The 25,578-nt window shown below is 28.8% G+C and overlaps 4 protein-coding genes across 4 annotated transcripts in view; 3 read left to right on the forward strand and 1 right to left on the reverse strand.

Annotated features, from left to right (window-relative positions):
• Window positions 1-25,578, reverse strand: part of LOC148236386 (uncharacterized) — a 311,981-nt gene that overhangs the window by 106,703 nt on the left and 179,700 nt on the right. The gene's annotated exons all lie outside the window — the stretch shown is intronic.
• On the forward strand, window positions 1,760-3,626 carry LOC148236387 (uncharacterized). The gene has a single exon (XM_088182698.1). It carries the CDS (start codon window positions 1,794-1,796, stop codon window positions 3,483-3,485), a length of 1,692 nt encoding a protein of 563 aa, XP_088038824.1. The 5' UTR covers window positions 1,760-1,793; the 3' UTR covers window positions 3,486-3,626.
• On the forward strand, window positions 8,303-9,815 carry LOC148236388 (uncharacterized). Its single transcript, XM_088182772.1, has one exon. It carries the CDS (start codon window positions 8,442-8,444, stop codon window positions 9,813-9,815), a length of 1,374 nt encoding a protein of 457 aa, XP_088038898.1. The 5' UTR covers window positions 8,303-8,441.
• On the forward strand, window positions 12,191-14,974 carry LOC148236389 (uncharacterized). Its single transcript, XM_088182697.1, has one exon. The coding sequence runs from the start codon at window positions 12,724-12,726 to the stop codon at window positions 14,971-14,973; it is 2,250 nt and encodes a 749-aa protein (XP_088038823.1). The 5' UTR covers window positions 12,191-12,723; the 3' UTR covers window position 14,974.

The following is a 25,578-nucleotide window of genomic DNA, read 5'->3' on the forward strand; positions in this document are numbered from 1 at the left end:
CGAAAGCTATTTACGTACGTTCGAGCCCACAATGGCCACATATTCGAATTCTCACGTCATAAATATAGATAGGCCATAAAACTCATATGGACCACCATGAATTCCACCCGCCCTAAAACGAGCATAAAGGGTGGTCACTCGTATGAATGACCATCAAACCTTTAATCAGTTTTATACAAACCTTTTGAGTGTGTAATTCGACGAATACACATAATGTTACAGCTATCTTTATTTAAGAATAATTGATGTACCGATTAAATGTACAAGTTAATTAAAAAATATGTACTATCAGTTAACAAAGACTAATGAAATACAAGGTGCTATAAAAATAAGCAAAATTGTTAATGTTGCTACTACTGTATGTAATGTATATGTATTATTAGCGCGTAGTTTGCGTTTATCAAAAGAGATTTATAAACGCATTTTAGCACGCTTGGCGTTTTTTTAATTGTAAAAATGACAAAACATAGAATTTACATTTAATTATTTTTAAAAAAAGTGCATTTAAAGCCAAAATATGCTATTATTGCAAAAATCATGTCTTTAATAATGGCTCACGTATGAATAAAACGTATACATAAAAAAGTAATAAATATTGATGGGTCACCAAAGAGGAAAAACATGCCAGTTGGAGCAGTATTCTTATACATCAATAGTGATTTTAAAACCATAAACAAATACACCATATAATATTAACAATTTTATCTAATCAATTAAAACTAATATTGTTTCACAATTATTCAAATGGGACAATTAAAAAACTATTGAAAAATTATTTTGTTTGTGTTTATACTTGAACCAATTTTTTTATTTTTTTTGATTGTGTAATTTTTATCTAAATTCATTCAATTTATTTTTTATGTTCAATTACTTATAAATTTTTATAATATCGACCGTTTCTATAATAGAGTTATCCATAAATATTTTTATAATATTATCTAACATATTTTTATATTTAATAAACATACATTCAGTTTAAGTACATTCTTTTTAACCATACTTCTATTATACCTTATTTCTTATTTAAATTATCTATCACCTATGCAATATAATGTGTCGTCTGCAAACAGATATATTTCACGTTTTTTTTATATTATTAATTATATCATTTACATATAACTAGCTGTCGGTACCTCACTGTCGTGAGCTACCGAAGCTGGCGAGTGTACGAATACCGGACCCTCAACTCTTTTGCTTTTTAATATTATTTTTACTTCGCTCTGATTTTTTTTACCATATTTGAGAATTTTATAAATGCAATATATAATATAAACAGCAATAGTACTAATTTATATCACTATTTATAAAACCATCCTAAAACTATTTCACTATCGATATTCTCTAATTTCTTAAACAATATTATTTCGTATATTGTTTTGAAACGAATAATATTTCAAATATAACGCCACGATAACACTTAACCACTTATTTGTTGTTTTAGGCAAAAGTGACAAGTGTTATTACTGAAATCTTTGTATTTACCAAAATAGTGCTTCCCGCGACTTTATTTTAATCACTCAGATAAATAGGACATGGAATGATGAAGCAAGTTAAATTGTTGATATAATAACAGGTTTTTAACATTTTTATTTATTCGTGCTAAAAATATCATTAAAAAAATGCGTTTACGTGTGATATATTATTTTCAACCTATTTACATTCTTATTTTAATTATATAAAAATGTAACTGTTTTAATCGCAATGATCTTTGACATAGTTTCGCAAAAATATCTCTCAGTTTAAGTAACATACGCCAACCGTTAACACAGTATTAAGCAAGTCGTTTTGTGAATATGAAAATAATACATATTATCATTTTTGTTGCATCGCTAATACCTAAGGGTATACATAGTTATTTATATTGTTCTATGGAGAAAAATGAGCTAGAATGTTTACTAATGTGTAAATTTAACGACACTGTGAGCTCGCACACAAATATTACGCAATGCGAACCTAATGAGATTAATATGTCATCCTGCAGATTGTTGGATCTAGACTTAATAGAAGAAAAAAAGTACAAGAACGTTGAAGTAATACGCGCAGAAAATAATTTTATACGAGAGATATATGCGCACACGTTCGAGGGATTTATTCTCGTCGAAAAACTATATCTCAGTAAAAATATGTTAATGTTCATTCATCCAGACGCGTTTTCTCACATAAGGAATCTAAAGCACCTGGACCTTAGAAAAAACTATTTGCTTGCGTTTAATCTACATCTAAAGGAATACGCAAACAATTTAGAACTTACACTGCTGATTGGATATAATAATGACATAACCAACTACACTACTGGTGACTATCATAATAATCACTATTTCGTTAAACAAAATGATATTCTCGAATTTAAAATCAAAGATCCATCTACTACCTTAAGAAATCTTATAAATAATTTGAAACTTTATGAATTGGATATCGCATATAACAACTTGTTATTTTTATTGGAAGATACGTTTAAGGATCAAAAAAATTTAAGCATTATCAATATGGCTGGAAACGAGTTGACCCATCTTCCTAATGGATTGTTTGAAAAGGTTACCAAACTGAAACATATAAACATGTCAAACAATTACATAATAACATTGCCTCCAGAAATATTCTTTGGCAACAAGAGGACATTAACAATAAATCTGGAACACAATCGATTAGAATTTTTACATAAAAAAACGTTTTTCAAATTGAAAAAAATGTTTTATCTGAATTTAAAAAGCAACAACTTAGTGTCAATTGATAAAAACTTGCTTATAGCTAACCGTCAGTTAAACTTTTTAGATATGTCATTGAATTACATTTACAATATGTCAGATAATGTTTTTGAATCAAACTCAAACCTTGAAACACTGATTCTCGACGAGAACTATTTTGTGTCTGCGAAAAACAGATATTTCAAAAATCTCGTGAACGTTTCTCAAATCTCATTTAAAAACGGGCAAATTAAATATTTAGGTAAACGTTTGTTTACAGATAACACAAAATTGCAATGGATTGACTTAAGTAATAACAGATTGAAAACAGTAAGCGAGGATATTTTTGATAGGCCTAATTCTATCAATGGGATTTCACTGTCTAACAATAATATTGAGCAAATATTAAATTCATTTTTTGCAAAGTTATCAAATGTGACTCATATACGTCTAGATTGTAATCAAATTAAAAACATCAACCACATGTTTTGGACAAACAGCGAACTGGTAAATTTAAACGTGAGCCACAATATGATAAAGCGTATCTCGTCTCTACCATTTAAGAACAAAGTTAATTTGAAGTACATTGATTTAAGTTATAATTTAATATTTGAATTAGCAGAAGACACGTTTTCTACAGTAATAAACTTATCGAAATTGAATTTGGCAAGCAATATGTTAACAACATTGCCTGATCTTACAAACAATTTCCATTTACTAGCACTGGATTTGAGTAACAACCAATTGAAGTATATATCTAGCAGTGGCGTACGGTGGGTGTTAATATTGGGTGTGCTATAAAAAATAAAAAAAACGTACATTTTTTCATTTTTATTAGCCGAGGTTTTGGCATGCCTAAACTGCCTTACAGCTTTTTCCCATATATAAATAAATAAATAAACATCAAACCTAATCTAAAATATTATTATATAAAAATATCAAATTTCCAATAAACATAAATTATAATTATTTATATATAAAATCTAATCTTCTATCTTTAATCATAAATTTTTCTATCACGCTGTCATAAAAAGTGCTCTTCTTTTTAATATCCATACGGATCCCTTTTTCTATTGAAATCAAGCTAAAGCCACATAGCCTTTCTTGGCCTTGGGTACTTCAATAACAATTATTAATTCGTTTCAGAGCAGAAAATGAACGTTCTGCTGAAGCAGTACTGCTTGGAAGAGTTAATATTAGTTTGCCTATTTTATCTATTTCCTGAAAACCTGACTCAAGATTATTTGTGTTCATAAATTGTACAAGGTCATGAACAGATTTCTCTGCAAATTTAGGTAAATGATAAAGAACAGCAAGCTCATTTTTTAAACTTATATAATCAAATAATGCTCCATAGAATTCTTGCAGTTTGGTATGTAATTCATTTGGAAATTTTTCTTTATATTGCTCATATTTTTCTTTCTCCAGAAGGTGAAAATATTCCAATTTGGACATTGAAGAAAAACGGTTTTCAATTTGCTTACATATATTATCAACTATTGTATTAAATAGTTGGCTAAACGCGTGCTTTTCTTTAACAAGCAAATCATTACTCAGTCTTGGATAATTTTCTTCCGTTACATAAGAATCCCATAATGTTTCATAATTATTTTCCTGTTCATGTCTGAGTTGTTGCAAAATTTCGGTAACTTTCTTACAGCAATATAATATGTCAAAAGATTTGGATTGTAAAATGTTGTATAACACATCAGTTTTTACAAAAAGGTTTGAAAATATGTGGAGAAGTTTTCTTGTTTCAAAATCTTCCAAAAAGCTAAGAAAACTTCGTGCTTTTATTACAGTGTCGGGGTCCCATAGTTCATAACATTTCACGACGTCTCGAAAAAAGTCCGTAAATTCATTTCTGTATTTTTGCACTGTTTTACTTAACCGTGATGTATAATTCCATCTTGTAGGTGTAACAGAAGGAAGTCTTCTAGCTACAAACTCTTGTAAAGCATTTATTCGTTTAAAAGATTTCGAAAAGAATGCAGACAATCCATTTAAAGTTTGAAAGAATGATTTGCACACTTTTATATTGGAAAGACCTTGTTGTAATGTTAAATTCAACATATGAGCATAGCAGTGTGTAAAAATGGCCAATGGATAAACTTCGAGTACTTTGGCTTGCAAACCATTAATATGCCCACTCATTACACTCGCCCTATCATAAGTCTGTCCAACTAATTTTTCTTGAATTTGAAATTCTTCAATTATATTTACAACGTGGCAAAATAAGCCATCGGCTGTTTTATCAGAGCTAACGTCTGTAAAGCCAATAAACCGCTCGTAAACTTTACCTTCATAAACAAAACGCAAAACTGTTGAGAGCTGTGAGTTCGTCATTATATCTGAAGTTTCGTCAAGAATAATAGCGACAAAATTTGCTGAATTTACTTCTTCCTTAATATTATCTTTAATAACATCACCAATCGCTTCAATTATGTCATTCTGTATGGATGGGGAAGTACCACGAAACACCGTTGCAGTATTTAAATGAGTATCCAAAACAGAATCGTACTCTCGAAGTGCATTTAAAAATTCAAGGTAATTTCCTTTGTTTAGTGAATTACAGGATTCATCGTGGCCTCGAAAAGGTTGTTCTTGTTTTCCTAGATATACTACTGCGTCAATCATTCCTTTTAATATTTCTCTATTTTTATGAACTTGTTCATTATGTTGACTTATATTAGCTTTACGTTGAGCGTCAATCATGACTTCAATTAGTTGTTTTCCAAACATTTTGAGAGAAAAAAATGATTGAACGTGTGACTGCGCTCTTTTGTGTTTTTTCAGTGCCGTTGTCAGATGACTAAGGTCAGCAAATCCACTTTTACTCCACACGCTTCTTTCTTTGGAAAACAATATACATGGCCAACAGAACAATCTAGATCGAAGTTCGCAGCCTGTTAACCACTCAGTTCGTTCATATGATGAAAATGAAAAATGTCTTGTATATTCACAGTTATTGTCTTTATGCTTCATAAATAAATTAGGAAGAGGTGGACGTGGTTTGGCAATTTTGATTATCTTCAATTTAATTTCATAACTTCTTTTTGAAAATGGATTATTCAGAATATCTTCAACAGTATTCTTCATCATTATTGGGGTAAATAAAAAAATATAATCTAGAATAGAAAATTAAATATTGATCATATGTAAATAAGATAATAAACTATTTTACGCCAAAATATAAAAAATGAGTGACCTGTTATTGTGATATAATGTAATAAAAAAGCAGCGACGGACGCAAGAGTTTTTGAAGTTGGCGCACCAAATTCGAGACCAATTTTACTACTGAGCGCTGCCAGCCGACAGATCGACTTCAGCCGTTAAATCTCGGAACAATTTACTTTATTCGGCGGCCGCGCGCAAGGTCGGCGCGTTATATGTGTTGTTCCAAAACGATCGCTCGCGCGAAAACGTTCAGAGCGAATGACAAATACCAATGCATACTATACACTGCATATTAAAATTTTATAATTTTGCATACTACTGTATGCAAAATGATGTCGCTTTACGCCCTAAATTTTCTAAATTTCTAAATTTATATTTTAGATGGTTTTGCGGGTGTGCGCCGCACACCTAGCACACCCTGAATATACGCCCCTGATATCTAGTGAAGTTTATAAAAATAAAAAGTTACTGTTAAGCCTTTTTATTTCTGACAATATGATAAGACAACTACCGATGGAAATTTTTGAAGAAGCACCTAATCTTAAAAGGCTTAATTTTAACAAAAATAACATACAATCCTTACCTGCATTTGATCAAGCGACTGAATTGCAGGAAATAATGGCTTCTTGCAATAATATTACGGAGATCAATAATAATAATTTTACATCAGCAATGACTAACAACACAAAATTTTACCTTCATGGTAATCTAATTAATTGCAAGTATATTAATTTAAAATTGGATATTCACAAGGAGAGATTTTTAGACGGGACAATGCCGTATTGTATAATGCCGCATATACAAGAAAACAACTTAACAGCGGAATTACTGGACAAGTATCAACAAAGAATGAATCTTTCGACAAGCGTTTGCGATTCAACTATGTGGGATAAATATGATTTTGGAATACACATATGTAAAATGTTTTGTTATTAAATTGTATTACAAAATTTATATATAAAAGTTTTATTTATTATATTTAATACGAAAATAATACGAAAAAAAACAATAATTTTTTTTTATGTTTTTATAAAGGTCTAATCTTGTACAAAAAGTATAATTAATGATTGACAATTAAATAAATTTATTACATACAAATAAATAAAATTGTTAACGTTTAAATGAATAATAATAAATGTTAACGTTATAATAAATAGAAAATAATTTATAAAATATATTTTTTTTTAAATTAAAAAAAATATTGAGCTCTACCGCATTATTTTTATTGAAATTTTAAAGTAGAACTACACATTTTTATAATTTTTCTAAGTGTAAGCCTGTATGTTTTTATAGAAAAAAAAATGTATTTGCTATAACTAATTACTGTGTTAAAAGTTTGCGTCAGTCCATGTACATTTTATAAAATTATTTTTGTATATACGTGTCCTTGAATAAAGGATTTAGTCGTCTTCAAAAATCGAGTTTAACTCTGAAAAGTGGGCGTAAAGAGGGAAGCAGCTGCTTTCTATGTAACTGTCTCTATGATCGGCGTTGCTTCACATGATTTCGAGCTAAGATGAACTCTCGTTTGTGCTAAGCACTCACATCATAATATATAAAACATCGGAATGCGAATCAGAAGAAGATCCGCTAGAACTACTTTTTCTTGGATTTCAAGAGAGCCTACTAAAAAATAGACAGAATAATAATATTGAAGAAGCTGTAGAATATCGGTACAAGTGATAAAGTTATAAGGTAGTTTAATAATTATTTAAATAAAATAAAAGAGAGTCGTTTTCGTTTTAAAATTTAATATTTGACTTATTTGTATTCTAATATTGTTATATTTTGATAAAAGTTTTTATCGAAATAATCTTTGACACTACTTTGCGATACTTTCTCAGTTTAAGTAACGTACTTCAATCGTTAACACAGTTTGAACCATATTTTAAACATGAAACTTATATTTATTATAATTTTTGTTGCGTCGCTAATACTTCGTGGTGTAAACAGTTATTTATATTGTTTTACTAAGAAAATTAAGCCAGAATGTTCTCTAGTATGTAAATTTACCAAAACCATGATCTTACAAACTAATAGTGCGCAATGCGAACCTTGGGAGATTGACATGACCTTGTGCAAATTGCTAACTCTAGACTTAATAGAAGAAAGAAAGTACAAGAATGTAAAAGTCATACGTGCAGAAAAAAATTATATTCGACAGCTATATGCGCACACGTTTGAAGGATTAAATCTTATCGAAAAACTATATCTCAGAGATAATATGTTAATGATAATTCACCCAGATGCATTTTATCACCTAAGGAATCTGAATTACTTGGACTTAAAATAATAATGACATAACCAACTACATTACTGGTGATCATCATAATACCTACTATTTCGAAAAACAAAACGAAATTTCTGATATGAAAATAAATCCAAGCACTGCGTTGAAGAATCTACTAAATAGTTTTAAACTTGATGGATTGGATATCTCATACAATAACTTGCTATTTTTATTAGAAGATACCTTTAAGGGTCAAAAAAATCTAAGAAGTATTAATATGGCTGGAAACAAGTTGACCTATCTACCTTATGGATTATTTTCAAGATTAACTAAACTGATTCTCTATAGACATGGGATACAATTATATAACAATATTGGATCAAAACGTATTCTCTAGCAACAAGGAAATATTAACAATAAATCTGGAACACAATCGATTAGTATTCATACACGAGTTAACGTTTCAAAATCTCACAAATATGCGTTTTCTACTTCTAAAAGATAACAGCTTGCAAAATATAAATCCTAACTGGTTTAAATCTAACATTCAATTGCTAAACCTAGATATGTCTTCGAATTACATATACAATACGTCGGTGGATGTTTTTCGCAAAACTCATAACCTCATAACACTGATTCTCGACGATAACTCTTTCGCAAATTTAGAATACAAACATTTTCAATATCTAAGCAACCTTTTGGAAATATCAATTAGAAACGTAAAACTTGATTATTTAAAAAACAATTTGTTTTTTAATAACGCAGTTTTGCGAAGAATTGACTTGAGCGATAATAATTTAACAACGTTGAACGAAAGTATTTGTAATGGGCAAAATATTATCAAATGGGTGTCAATTTCCAACAATAAAATTGAACAGATTTCAAAAGCTTTTTTTGCAAAGTTACCTTCTATAACATATTTACGCCTAGATCATAATAAAATTATAAACATAGACGATGCATTTGAACCCAATAGAGCACTGGTGAATTTAAACGTAAGCCACAATATGATAAAACATATCTCGTCTAAGACATTTGCAAATAATGTTAAACTGATGCACATTGATTTGAGTTATAATCTTATATCTCAATTACCAAAAGATGTTTTTTTGAAGTTAAGGTTATTATCGACTTTGAATCTAGCAAACAACACTTTAAAAACGTGTCCTAACCTTTCCAAAAAATTTAATTTAGAAGCATTGGATTTGAGTAACAATAAATTGACAGAGCTATCTAGTGAAGTTTATTTAAATAAAAGGGCACTGTTAAGTCTGTTTCTATCTAACAACATGTTAAAACAATTACCATTGGACATTTTTAAGGGAGCATCTAATCTCAAAAGACTTAATTTTAACAAAAACTACATACAATCATTTTTTGCGTTACATCCAATGACTAATTTGCAAGAAATCATGGCTTCATGCAATAATTTCACGGTTATTAATAATAATACTTTTACCGTAAATAATACCACTAAAGTATACATTCATGGAAATCCTATTAATTGCAACTGCTTGAATTTGAATATGAACATTCACACGGAAAGATTTTCAGACGGGACTTTACCATATTGTTTATCTTTATCTTCAAACAAATGTACGGATAACCTTACAGCAGAATTGCTTGACAATTGGAAGCAAAGAATGTTTTTATTGCCAAGTGCTTGCGATTCTTTCATGTGGGATAAATATGATTTCGGAATAAATATATGTAAAATTTGCTAATAAATCATACTATAAAATTTATTCTTTTTTATTTTCTAGTTATAAATGTATTTATTCCTAATAAAATATATATATATATATAATAATATATTTTATAAATAAACTACGAATTGGTTTATAATTATTAAAACTTACACTATTATGCAATAAATAATGATATATTTTTAATAAAATTAGACATAATTTATAAAAATATATTAAAATTACTTATCGTAAATATTTAGAGCTGGAAGTCAATAAAACTTATTTATAACAATTTGACTTTTGACAATAAAACGATATTAATTTAAGATTTAAAAATAACGTTGATGTATTTTTATACAATATGAATATAAAGCGTTACCATTATTTATTTAGTGTAATATTATTTTTAAAAACTCTAAAAAAAAAAATACAAATTTTATTCATTATTTATTTAAGCGACCAACTAATACTTATTATTCCTTGAATTAAAATTTGTCTGAAGAAGGTAACTATTTATTCAATATTGTATTTTATATATCTAGCGCAAAAGATTTGGTATTTTATGACTATTTTACACAATTTAAAATGGATAGCGGGTTAACAACGTTAATTGTATAATTATCTATCATTGCCACGACGATAAAGCCGCGCCGACATTGCCGCGCAAATCAAAATTATAAAATTGAATAAAATGAAAGGAAATGATTTTTTTAATTCTAATTATTTTGTTTTGTGGACAGCTCTATCACTAGTAAATCGCTTTTTGAACAGTTAGTCATAGATTGGATGATGCTGGACAGTTTCAAAATATACCGAAATGTTTGGCGAGCGGTAGCGAGACGCCTCCCTTTTCCTATATATATTTGTAAATATTAATAAATAAAAACCATGGTATAAAATGAATTTTGTTTTGACTTTGCACGGCTATGTCGGCGCGGCTATGATGGCGCGGCTTTGTCGGGGTGCCATCGTGTGTGATATGTAAAATTGATAAATAATATAATATTGTATCGACGTATAAGACTTCGAAAAAGCATTACCTATCATCTCAGCCTTTTCTGAGTTTGTTCACGCTATACTATTTATTGATTTTAACGGTGATATAAAGTTTTCACTCTTAAACAATATTAATATTTTTCATTTTAAATTATATCTCGTATTAATATTATCAATTCTGTCGCGTAAAAACATTTGGAATAGTAAAGAACGCAACCCAGAAATTATTAAACTAATTAAAACTAAAAATAATATGAGAAAGCAATGGCATAAAATAAATAGTACTAAACAGATAAAATTTGCGTTCAAATTCACTACATCAAGAACGTTTCGTGGTCGCGTAAATTAAAAGCATTGAAACCGGGAGACAATTCTATATGAAGAATGACAAAATCGCTTAAAAATAAAAACTCAAATATACCACCTTTGAAATCTGGGAACAACATGGCTAACATAATTCAGAAGAAGTGAGATCTTTTCTAAATTTTATTAGCATACACAAAATCAAATTGATCAAAAAACTTAAACTAAAATGAACCAGGGAATTAAAGATATAAGTAAATATCAAATAGCAAAAAATATACAATAATGTAATTTTTAACGATTACTCTTCTGCAAAGAAACATCTGCTGGTTTACGAATCCACGTTTTGTTTATTTATTTAATTTTTAGTTGTGAGTATTAAGCTATTTACTAATGCTTTATTTTTAATTTAAATAATTTTGTAATCGATGAAGTAAGCTCAATATAATTATGTATATTTTTACAGGTTCATACTAATGATATTTTAGCTCATAGACAATACTCAATTATTGTTGGTATAATCAAAGACAATTTTTACCTCATTCTTTAGTGTTAAAAATACAGGAAGGTGGTCCGAGGCAGAGCCTGTGAGCATTGCACATATGAGGTGTCATGAAATTGGCATGTTAATATGTTGGTAAGAATATAAAAAGCATTGTCCTGGATAGTACACGTGCATTGTATAGCATTGAGATGTTCAGTTAAAAATCACAGGATTTCAAAGTCGAAACACAAGTAGAAAAAGATTTCAAAAGCTCATAAGTAAATAAACAATAGACAGTAAAATATACAGTCTGAAATTTACAACTTAAAATACAAAATTTACACAGTTTGTTCATTATTTACTGTCTTATTTATATGATAACAATATAGACTTTTTTATATTTACGTTAAAACGTTCTCGAGTGTACCTACTTTTTTATTTTTGTGTATGAGTGTCAATTTTCTCGATGTACTTTTCGTACACGTACGTTAAACGGAAAAAAACTTTAGAAAAAAACTTTGGGTCACGTACTTGTGCTACTGGCAACTCCGCAAAGGTTTGCCAAAGCTTGGAAGTTCTTGATTTGTGACAGGCTAATGACACACTTCCAAACTTTTTATACAACGCCGAGAAAAGATTCAAGAGTGTAAACTGTAGAACGTGGTTCACATATTGCATTGAAGTAAACATTTAAGAGTCTTAGACTTATTTTAGGTTTAGTAGTATATTAATACATTAAATACTATTTCGCATTAAGTTTAAAAGAAATCCAAAATAAAGCAAAAAAATCTACAATACACCTTTGTATATTAATCTTAACCTTGTGACTGCTATTATATTTAGAAAAATATTTCCCAGTCATATATTCATCGAGCCATGTAACACAAAAATTAATTAAAAATATATAAAAACATCATACCGTTGATGCATCAACGCATTAGTCTGACACTTTGAACAATGAACCAGTAGGCTAAACGCAAACAATAAAAAATGTTACAAAAAAAAATGCATTTTTAAAAAGCTCTACAGAATTACTAATTATTAATATAACACGCACTAAGAATGTGACTATTGTTTCTATGCAAATATATATGTATATTTGCATAAATATGCATACATGGATTACGTAAATAATTTACGACGCAGTTATTTTTTATCTAAATGACCTTTGACACTATTCCACGATTCATCAGTCAGTTCAAATATTATAGCACAGACGTTAGCACTGTTTTCAGTAATTCAATTTTAAAAATGAAATTTATTTTTGTTGTAGTTTGTGCTGTGTTTATACCATGGGGTGTAGATAGTTTATATTGTTTTTTTTTAAACAATTTGCTTACCTGTTCGTTGGCGTGCAAATCTAACGATGAAGTGGACACAAACACAAACTCAAAGCCGTGCGACCCAAGTGAGATAGACATGTCATCGTGCAAGTTACTAAATCTTGACTTAGATGAAGGAAGAAAATTTGAAAAAATAAGTGTTATAACTGCAAGAAATAATTACATACGTCAGATATATGCGAACACATTTCAAGGATTTAATTTTGTCGAAAAACTATATCTTAGTGAAAACTTGTTAATAATAATTCACCCAGATGCATTTTCTCATCTAAAGAATCTGGTATTATTAGACTTGAGAAAAAACTTTTTAATTTCGTTTAATCCAAATTTATTTATGATCAAAAACAGTCTGCAACTAGACCTGTATATCGGTAACAATTATCATTTACCTGAAAACATAATTGAGACTTGTCAGAACTCTTACGAATCAGAAACACAAGATAAAATCTTTTTATTAAAAAATCAATATCCTTCTGTCGTATTAAGAAATCAGTTATCTACTTTGAAACTAGCAAAATTGGACATATCAAATAATGATTTGTTATATTTGCTGGAAGATACCTTCAAAAATCAATCATTTCTAAGTAATATCAATATTCAACGAAATAAATTGACTTACCTACCTGATGCATTGTTTGCCAATTTAGGAAACCTGGTAAATTTAAATATGCAGCACAATTACATAACAACATTAACCAGTGAAATATTCTCCTATAATCGTAAATTATCAAATATCAATCTGAGCTACAATCGATTAGAAGTCATAGACGAGTTTGCATTTATAAATCTAACGCAATTGAACAAGTTGAATTTAAAGCACAACAACTTGCGTAACATAAATACCAATTGGTTTATATTTACAAATTATCTAAAGCATGTCGATATGTCAGAAAACTACTTTTATCAAATGCCGGTGGACACTTTTAGAAGAAATTCGTTCTTAGAAATACTGAGACTCGACGATAACCTTTTCACAACTTTAGAAAACGATTTTTTTAAAAACCTACGGTCTGCTCGTATGATTTCATTGAATAACTTAAAACTGACTTATTTAAAAACTAATTTATTTTATGACTGTCAAAATTTAATTGCTATCAACTTGATGGGTAACGATTTAACAGCGATAAACGAGAATTGGTTTATGAGTACAAATGGCATAAGACAGATTATATTGTCTAAGAATAAAATTAAAAAAATTCCGAAAACTTTTTTTGCATATTTACCCAATTTGCGAGACATACGTCTAGAACATAACTATATAGAAGACATAAAAGATATTTTCGGCCAGAACAACAAACTGAAATACTTAAACGCAAGTCATAATATAATTAGAATTGTTTCGACTAACACATTTAAAACAAATGTTGCTCTGATTCATATTGACTTAAGTAATAATTATATATCTGTAATATCACAACATACATTTTTCACTCAACTTTTATTAAAAAATCTGAATTTAGCAGGTAACTATATAAAAATATTGCCTGATCTTTCAAATAATCACAAGTTGGAGGTGTTGGATTTGAGCAACAACCAAATAACGCAAATATCTACAACACTTTATCAAAACACAAATCTGAGAACTCTTTTTGTTTCTGACAACATGCTAACAGAAATTCCTATAGATATTTTTGAAAAAGCTCCGAAACTTACAAGACTAAACTTTAACAAAAATTATATAAAATTCTTCAATATCTCTCAATTAAATCTTTCAACTGAATCAAGGGAAATAATGGCATCTTGTAATAACTTCACAATAATTGATAATATCACTTTTCCATTAGCACTGTATACCACCGCTAAATTTTATCTTCATGGTAATCCTATTAATTGCAATTGTCTCGATTTGACTTTAAACGTTAACAAGGAAAGATTTTTAGACGGTACCATACCAAATTGTATAACACCGCCAATTAACAAATGTGAGGATAACCTTACAGGGGAATTGATTAATGAGTGGAAACAGAGGATATCTCTTTCGCCCTTCGTTTGTGATTCTAACTTGTGGAAAAAATATGATTTTGGAGCGTATGGTATTTATGAGGAATATCAACATATACTAAACTAAAGTGAGTTATCGTTATTGTTTATGTTAATGCAAAAAAATGATAGTTTTTGTAAACTTGTAATGTATTACATTGATGAAAATATTTATATTTTTAAATTATAATACATTATTTTTTATAAGAAAAAAATATATAATATTTTTGACTATATTAATTTTTAATAACAATTAATGAAATATAATTTACATGGCTACTAAAAAGTTTTGTTAATTTTTTCATTACTTTAAGTAGGTAATTATAATATCTAACTTATGTGATTTATACATAACGCCTTACTTAATATTTATAAGGTAATTTAAAATTATATGTTATTGCCACAAACCAATGTATTTGTTAGACAAATAAGAGCTAAAATAATAGATTTTTTTAATATTTAGGATTTATATGCTTGAATACAGATGTACTTACATACTTTATTCAATGTCATCAGTAATATGAAATTCATTAATAGCTAATACTTTGCTTTAAGCTTAAAACAAAACAAACAAGAAAAATCGTCACCTAAATCCTAAGATCGTATCCCGATCTTCTGGACGTGTATTCAACCAATGACCTCTTAGGATCATCTATAATTTTAAGAGTCAATGCAAACTCAATGGAGGACAATAAAAAAGGTAATAAATTATAAATGTGATGAGTTCTGCAGTATATGCAAAAAACCTATTGTACGTTATGTTATAGTTAAGATATAAATTCCGAATATCTTATGAGATTATCATCAATATATCATTTTAAAAATTGCAGAGAAATTTCAATGTCACGCACTTTGTTCCTTTCAAGTATTGTACATTTATCTTATTTAAGAAATTTCAAATGTAAATTGTTATAAAGAGGATGTGGGTTGTTATTCAATTGTGTGTTAATTTTGCTACATCATCCTAGATGTTGAACATTTCAAATAATATATATATAAGCCCTTGAATAGTGGTTGTGACTAAATATTGCAGAATTATATAAAAAAAAGTACTTTTTACAATAATTGATATACTTTTATAGCTATCGGTCTCTCACTGTCATAAAGTCCCGTAGCTAGCGGGTGTGTGGGTGCAGGATGCTTAAACTTTTGCGTTTCAAATATGTAATTACTGAAATTACATATTTTAACCTAAGAAAAATAATTGTTTTTTTTTAAAAAAGCATTTAAACTGTCATAAAAAGTCACAAAATTTTTATATTTTTTTAAGCAAAACGCTTATTAATTCACCGCTGCATTGAGGACAGGTAAATGGTTACAGGTTACGTTTGAAACTGTTTATAAAATACTTTCAGTTTCTCAAATTTTTTGTATTAAAATAGCAGTATTTTATTTTAAAATGTTTTTTTCATAGAAAAACAAATGTTTTTTTCATAGATTGTCTCTTTCGCTATACGTGATCTTTGTAATGAAATTTGTCACAATGACTTTCTTAAAGCTTATATTTGACGCTATACAAACATTGGCGTATTCAAACTCACATTCATATTATGGTTAAAATAACTCGCAAAAAAGATCTGAACAAAGCTAAATGGTCGTTATCAAATACAAAGGAACGCGTTTATGATGTTATGCGTTGCCACTATAGTCTAATTAGATATTTATAATTTTAAAATTGTCTGATTTTACCCCGAATCATCGCATTGGCCAGACGAGAAAGACTTAACAAACCGATCGACTTATTATATACTGAAACACGGATGTACTAAGTACACTAAAATTCTTATATTTATTTCAGAACCACTACTTTACTTCTGATTACTGACTTCATGAACAAGAATTGGCTAGACTTCCATCAAGCTGTGCTATGCCGAGTTCAAAAGTGAGATCAACTGAGAATCAAAAGACAAGAAAATCGTAACCTAAATTCCACGAGTTCAACCCCATCTTATGGACAACAATGTGACATAGTATTATGGATAAAATAAACACACATATATACTTATAGTTGCACATGTTATTAGATTTTAGAACTGTAAAAATATGTTCTATATCTAAAAAGTTTGTGCCTAAAAAAAAGCATTCCGGAATTTATTTTTTGCAATATTTTCAGTATATTTTACCACAAATTAATGTTGAACTTCTCTACTGAAATTTTACTGGCTGCAATTTTTACGATTCGATTTTGTTTTGTTATTGTTACATTTATATTTTAATTGTTTTTAATGAATATATTCAATACATAGTTTGTAACCGTTTAGACTTTAAAAAAATAATTATGATATCTTATGAAATATTATTTTATATACAAATATATATTTAAGGAATTTTAAATGTAAATTGTAATATAAAGGATGTGTTAATTATGCCACCCCATTCTAAATTAGTAATGACGACCCACATGTACGTAATAGAACTTGAATGGTAATTCAGAAAAATACTTTGTGAATGAATTTCTTAATTTTTTTAATATATTTAATTCTATATAACCATCAATTAAAAATTGTTTTGTGTCAATATAGAAAACATCACTACTCGAAATTATTTTGTAAAATAAAATTTAGCACAGTATTAATTTAATATTATAAATAAATGATTAAATTTAGCAAGTAATATCTAAAAAAAAACTGTAAACGTATGATTTTAATGACCCAATAAATAACATGTTTTGACAAAAAATTCCGTTGTCTAATATAAAACTTATTGCGCAACTTTAATACTGTATGTCACGTTTAATCTAAAATGTGATGGTACTTTAAGAAAAAAATAAACTATTATGTTTTGCAATATATTATAATTTCGAAAACTTTGCATCTTCTAATAAATAATAGATGGTTTAATTATGATAAGTATTGTAAAACAAATAATTAAAACTAACCAAAGAGATTTACATTGTGTTACAACATTCGTGCTTCACCGTATTTAATACAACGTCCGCCATTCGTTAACGTCGCAATATATAATTAAATTTATTAGTATATAAAATATATTTAATCTTATACTTCTTTAAGAGTTTCAGGTAATTTAAGGTGCTGCTCAGTAATTAAATATATCAAAAGGATAGTAGTAGAAGTTTATTCTGAAAGTGAGAAGTTTTAATGATTTTACAGAGTTGAACGTGTAATTTAAAAGATAAAACTGTCTACCCACCCGCTTGCATCTGAGGGAAATGAAAAACTTTGTTAGACAAGCTTAACGAAAAGCCTTGTCTTGTCGACATTTTTTTAAAGAAAAATTACGCAAAATTTCCTCGCACATAAACGGAAGATTAAAACCAGCCAGGTCGTTACACGGACTGTCAATGCCTGACTTCTAATAATCTCTCAATTAGCCGAAATGTATTTAATCGTTTTATTTATGCCAAAAATTCTGTGTGATAGAAGAGACCAATGGGATGAGATTAAATATAATATATTATGTTTATTTACTAAACAATTATAAAAAAACGTTTGGAAACAATAAATAATAATATAATCTTAATACAAATATGAATACAAGATAATAGAATCATAGTTCAAGAGTACAAATTTTGATCAATAAGAGAGCGTAAAAACAATTATCACTTCTCAGAAGGCAAAAATCCACGTCAAAAGCAATAAATTCGTGTCGTCGTTATTGCTTTTGACGTGGATTTTTGACTTCTCAGAGTGGATATTTGTTTTTTGCGCTCTCCTATTAGTCAAAATTTGTTTAAGATGTCAAACACCACTTTACTATAAAATATTTAAAAGTGTGTCTGTTTTTGTATCTATTGACGCAAATCTTTTACAATCTAACTTTGCTTGTAATTCAGCTATTTACGTCTGTCAATTTTACTAAAATATAAACTAATTCAAAATATATATTTTCATCTCAATTATAAGTTTATTCGTCATGCGGGAGTAGAGCTCGTCATAATTCGTTGTTTTCCGATAGCCTTTTTTATGACACAGAGACTACATTCGGCGATAGTAAAGGGTTCGGATGCCTACGATCTCGGGGTCAAAGTAGCCATAACCACCTACTTGCGAAACGTATACGCCTCAGCCTCCAAAGTTTCTCATCTGCTTTATGGCTTTTGTTTTACGACATAATACTTGATTTGACAAAAGTGTGGAATGCCAAAAGTGTGGAGTGTCCGTTGGGGCGCTATAGTTTTACGACCAAACTTCGCTTTTCCCTTTCTCGCGAGATCGATCTACATTGTATGCTATTTTATATTTCATTTTTTTTTATTTATAAGTTTTATTTAAAGAAACGCGGTGGACTTAAAATTTCTAGTTAAAAAGGTGTACGACAAAGATGCGTCCTTTTGACATTACTATTTAACTATAGGACTAGAATGGAGAAAATAACGTATTTATTTTTAGCTAATTATATAATAAATAGTTTATGTCTTACTAAAGTAAAACTTCCTTTCCATTATTAATAAAATAAATATGTATGGATAATTTTGTAGTGTTGAAAATTTATCTTTTTGTTATACAAGTGTTCATCATGATCTTTGAATTTTAAACTGTAACTCCATACACAACCAATTTAAGTTCGCAGCAAGTAAATTTAATTTGCATGTATGGAAAACTGCTTTGCATTTTATGCAACAAAAGTAATAGGTTATTGTTTTTAGGTCGCTTTTAAAAGCGATCGATATTTTTTGTCGAATATGACTTTTACTTTTAGCAAATCTTTTTTTAATAGTCGCTTAATGTGAAGTGTACATTAAGTTTTTCAGAATATCTAATTTCTAAGAAATGCGACTTTTTAAATAATATTTTAATCATTTTTAACTATAATATTTAATTAGGTTTTCTAATTACAAAGATTTTATTTATTAATACATTAATTATTTTAAAATTAAAATGGACGCCACATGTTTTAATGACAACTTTCACGCGTCCGTTTTTCTACAATAGTTCTTAGATACGACAAATAAAAGCACCGATACGATGTCAAAAATACTTTAAAAAAAGTTAAATTAGTTTTAAAGCTTGTGCAATGGAATCCACGCCTTAAAACCGTGCTGTAGGTAAGTTGGATGAGTCGTCAGGAGTAAAGGACGACCATACAATTAAGCAAACAGGAATTATCTAGAATCCTATTGCTAACTTCCGAAAACTAACAAAGGAACAAGAGTGGGTAATTAACTGTGCTCGTTTGCGCCTCACGGAAGAAAATACGTGCTTCTTGTATACCAAACACTATGTGAACTATCTTTACACATTTATTATAGACGTATAAATGTATAAAACAGTTTTATTATAAATAGATAAATATTTTTTTTTCAGCGCTTACTTTTTGATAATATTATATCAATTAATTACAATATACATTAATTAAAAAAAATACTAAGATACTGCATTTTTCAATATTTTCCAGACGTTAAGTAATATTTTAATAATATATTATTTTATGATTAAGTCCAATTGATTTTTTTATATCGACTAGCTTTGCATCTAATGTTAAATGTACAACACACAGTGACAAACGAAAACTTTCTTTCTATAGCTATTATTCACACTTTTGATAAAAGATAAATTTATCAGATTTTTGTGCATATTTAAGGCATTTTTTCCCATACATTGAAAAAATTGTGTGGTTTTAAAAATATATTAATATTTATTTCTTTAGTATAAATCGACACATAATACTTGTTTTTTATTTCAAAATAGTCCAATTGCCAACAATAATATATTTATTTAAGATTTTAGTGTCTGACACCCTCATTGAAATTGTTTTGTTGTGAACAATTCAGTAGAATGTTATTTGGATATTTGCACGACACAAATACAATTATATACAAACCAAAATCACCAACACAATAACATGACACCGTCATTTAAGATAGCTTTGGTTAAGGATATCTTTCAGTATCTTACATACTAGAAGATATAATAAATGTTACCTTAGAGAAAATCTTTGATAACAAGAGAGCTGCCTAGAAAAAGTTCAGAATTAATGTCGCTTACATTTTAAGCAGCAGGTAAAAACTATGCAAGTCACTAAAACAATAGACAGTAATATTAATAATTTCACATCTCTAATTAAATAATCAAAAATATTTCGTTTTGATGCATTAAAATACTTTAAGATAACTAAATACATTAAAATAAAAAATATAATAAAAGAGCATTTAATTTAGAAGCCGCGAATAAACTTTTATAAATGAATTGCCTACAATATTTGCGTTAGTTTAAAAAAAATACTCGTGGTTGCTTAAACTCAATAAATTAAATCTAGCTAAAGCATTGTAAAGAATAATAACGTTTGTAAATAAAATCTCTAATATTCTACTTTTAAAAACCAAAAATAACATAGCAAAAATCAAGCCATTACCATAGTAAACCCGCTGGAAAATAGTAGTGTAAAAAAATCAAGAATCTAAAATCTTCTGTGCTTTTCAACACCTATTTAAAATATTAAACTTATCATTTAGGCATTTTCTAACAATCTGAAAAACAGCAAAAATTCATTAAGTTAATGAAGCAATGAAAGAAGATATCAATTTGATCTACTATCTGCATATAATTTTTGTTTAGTAAATTATATTTAGTAACGCCTAAAAAATTCTGTTGCTACTAAAATTATAATTAAATAATTTGATTTTTGTGAAATTCATTCAATGACTTACTAACTTAATAAGCTAAAGAAACACATTTTCAACTAATTTTAATATAAAAAACATAGTTATTGCTACTAGATAAATAAAAAACATTCGACACCAGTTTACACGAATTATCTAAATATAAAGCCTCTGATTATATTATTCACATAATACGCTCACACCTAAAAGGTCACTATGTTGTTTCTGTAAATAATTAACTCCTGCAGGGTTGTTTGTTTGGCCCGTTCTGTTTCATTATACTTATAAAAAAATAAAAATATATACAATAAAGACACAGTCGTCATAATACATTATTATCAAAGTAAACACATTGTTGTCGGGTGATTTCGGGCATTGTCTTAAGCCTGGCGCGGGCCATTTTTTAGCAGCCGCGGAATTAATCGGAAACGAAGAATTTCCGCGTTTTTTTTCGGAAACTCGCCATAACTTTTATACTATACAATATAAAATTATGAAATTTTAAACCCAGACTTACCATAAACAGTACTATCAAATGAAGAAGAAACATGGAGGTTGACAGTTTTATATTCACTGGAAACTTGCGTTTATTTTGCACATAAAAGTACTATAAAAATGTATGTAATAAAAAATCGAATTAAACACTAAATAAAACTAAAATATGGCACAATCTGTTTTTATGAATAGTTTTTCAACGTATGATATCTCTAAAAACACGTAGCTCTGTGTAGAGGTATGTCAAAAGATACATAGCTACACTTTTGGTCCAATTATCAATAATCAGATAAATTATCCACACAAAATTCATCGTCAGATTTATTTTTATCGGGTGAAAACATTTCGGGGTGTAAAACTATTTTTAGACAACCGAACGACCGAACATTTACGCGTAACTGTAATGATGTCTTTTTTTTATAACAAGTCACAGATGTCGCAATGACTGTTGCTTGTTATCTACCCCAGGTCAAGTTTCATTGGAATTTGTTTTGTTTTCTCACTCCCAACCATCCCTTCTTTTACATCAGGTAGAAAGTAATTCCTCGAAGTATCTTGAATAGAATTGAACATAATAGAAGATATTTGGGATAACAGGAATTGTTTATAGTTCGTTATTTAATTTTTTGTACGGAATAAAAATTCAATATCAAAATTAGTACAATACATTTGGTGGAAATGTAATAAATGCGACGACGAATAAAATAATGTCTTTACTAAATATCAAAGCAGTGACATCTAGCTGCTGACAACAAAAAAAAATGCAGTTCAAATTACACGGATAAACACGTGAGCCGACTTCTAGCAACAGACTACAAAAAACGGATTTTTACGGGTCCCGCAATCCAGCAGCAGTTCCGCAAAAACGGAAAAATCCGTGTCCCGACAACAATGTGTTAAGAATAGCTAAAAATCTATCATTTTTAACTGAAGAAATACATAAGATAGTAGTGAAGAAACTACAATGTAATACTCTGGTTAAAATGCGACGTTACTATAAAGTTATAATTGAAAAAAAACAATAAAAAATATTGACATTCGACACTTTGGTCGCTTATTCGAGTGCTTTTATTTTAAAAATAATTAGAATTTGTTAAACGATGATGTTTATGTCTTAATCAGTTCTGAATATACATAAGTTTGGTGCTATCTTTTTTACTAAATTTTATTTGTTGATAGTAATGACTTACACGAAGCTTACACGTGTATACGTAACGCAAGGTAGGTAAAATATTTTACTAAAAGGGGTTAAGTCTGACTGATGGCTTCTTTAGCAAAGCGTTTGCGAAATTGCTGATAATTAGCGACGCGCACCTGCTGTCGAAAGTAAGAAGGTCAAGCTATAAAAAATGTATTTAATTAAGTGATGCTTGTTATAAAGACATGACACAAGACATGAATCACTTGCAGGATTATATTTTTTGTGTTTTTATATCTGTGATTGAGATGACAATTAAAATATATACTAAAAGAAAGGCGCTTGTTTAAATACAATAACTTTACGCATGATTATCTTAAAATTTGAATAGGTTTACTAAATTTTTATTTAAGACTTGCATTCTTAAATATTTGGATCACTTCATTCAAACTTAGAAATGTTTTTTTTAAGTAAAAAGGCTATGTGCTGTCTGACAACGTATTGTCCTTGAAAATATCGATTAAAATGTACCTGTTGATCCTCTCGCAGGATACGAAGCTTTCAATATAAGAAGACAATGCTAATCTAGCGTTTGAAAGGCGGCCATCGCAAATTGGCCCTCTAAATAATTAGCGCCGTCGAAGTTAGTCGGTGCGGTGTCAGTCCTCGGCGGTAAACTGTCTCAAGTTAATTAATCTGTTATGAAAACAAGACAAGAGGAGATCGCGAAATATTTATGCGAAGAAGAGGTGAGATCCGCTGTGCAACTTTGTTATTACTTTACGGATCTTCGCGGCCGCCACCATGATTAATGTTGCCAACATCAAACATTCATATCTGCGCGAAAGCGGCGCTAAGCGAAAGGATAAGAAGAGAGAGGAAGCGACAAAGTGACTTAATCGCAGACAAATCGATCAATCTTTAATTTAATAAATAATATATTTAAAAAAATATTATAGTAATAAATAATAAATATGCATTTGCAGTCTTAAACTGCATCTGAGTCTAAATCCTGATAAATTACTATTAACAAAATATTTTAAATAAAGTTAAACATACATTGTGTAGTATGGTCATCGATATATGATAGTTACATTGTCAAAACATTAGAAATGATTTGTTATATACAGGTTTTTCATATTGCAGTCAACATACAATTGCTCTGTTGGCAAATGAAAATGTGTTTTAGGATCAGAACCCATTTTGCGAGACTTAATGGTTCGGTCCACAGTTTTTCCGGATGTTGTGCATGCTTAACGACTCGAAATGCTTTGAAATATTTACACTTGCCGGCAATTAACAGTGCACCAAGGGGTCTCGTAGCCGCAAAACCCAATTTATGCTCCTTTATTTATTTTCAGCATATATTATATATACAATTCGCTTGTAAAAATGCGATTAAGATAATAATAAATATCAATAAAAATAAATGTATCACATGAAAAACGTTGACCCAGAAACGAACCGCAAGGCAGTGAGTCGCTAAAGCCAAATCCAATTCTCTCTTATTCCTCTCCTAAGGCCGATACACAAATATGTCGGATTTGTCGCGCTCGTGTGTATAAGCGAAGCAATAAAACCTAGATATATCATATGATATTTGTCAGCAAAGGCAAGGTTTTTCATAAACGTCCCGCAAACTTGACTATAAATTATAAATGTGTGTACCGCGATAAATCAACGATATCCGTAAGCCATAAATCAAAGCATCAAAGAGAGACTTTTGTGTTTGTGTGTGTGTGTGAAAGTTGTGTTGTTGTTTTTTTATGATCCATTTGAAGCTGTCTCTCAAGATGATGAGTAGATCTGTCTTAAAATTTTTAAATATTATTGTGACTACATTTTGTATGCTTATAACAATGAACACTGACACTGCTTTGAAATGGCTAACTACATGTATCATAATATAATATACAAATATGTATATAAAAAGAGCGTATTTTTTTCATTCAACATAACTTCGGCAGAAGAAACAATATTGTATTTTTTATGAATCTGTGGAAGAATTGAGTTATACATTAACTTATTTGCGAGTTAACTAAATAATGTAAAATAACGATTATGAATTTTTTAAGTTATGTTTTGATTGTTGCAGCCGAAAAAACAATTGCTAGAAGTAACATCAATAGCAATATAAATGTTTTAAAGTGTTTTTTAGCATTATCCAGTAATATAAGTGGTTATGTAAAAAGAGTACCAGAAAGTACATATTTTTAGAAGCTTCTGCAAACAGTTATTGGTTTGCACAACATTGTTTATTCAAAGAGTTAATGCTATATGGCAAATGACTTATTAGAATTAGCTTTCATAAATAGTTTGCATTGAAAAACTGTAGACAAAAATATTTTTATTAAAATTGAGAAAGCGTTAACAAGGAACATTCTATAGTTAGATCGGCTAAAATATGTCATATCCATTGGTGGTAAAAAATGTTTATGCTTAGTTAAAATAAACATAAGGCTTGTAAAATTCAAGCCTCTGATTAAACATATCAAAAATCC

Source organism: Plectrocnemia conspersa, unplaced genomic scaffold (assembly GCF_051122295.1).
Source record: "Plectrocnemia conspersa isolate PC_06_02 unplaced genomic scaffold, ASM5112229v1 ptg000003l, whole genome shotgun sequence".
In the NCBI taxonomy this organism is placed as follows: Eukaryota; Metazoa; Arthropoda; class Insecta; order Trichoptera; family Polycentropodidae; genus Plectrocnemia; species Plectrocnemia conspersa.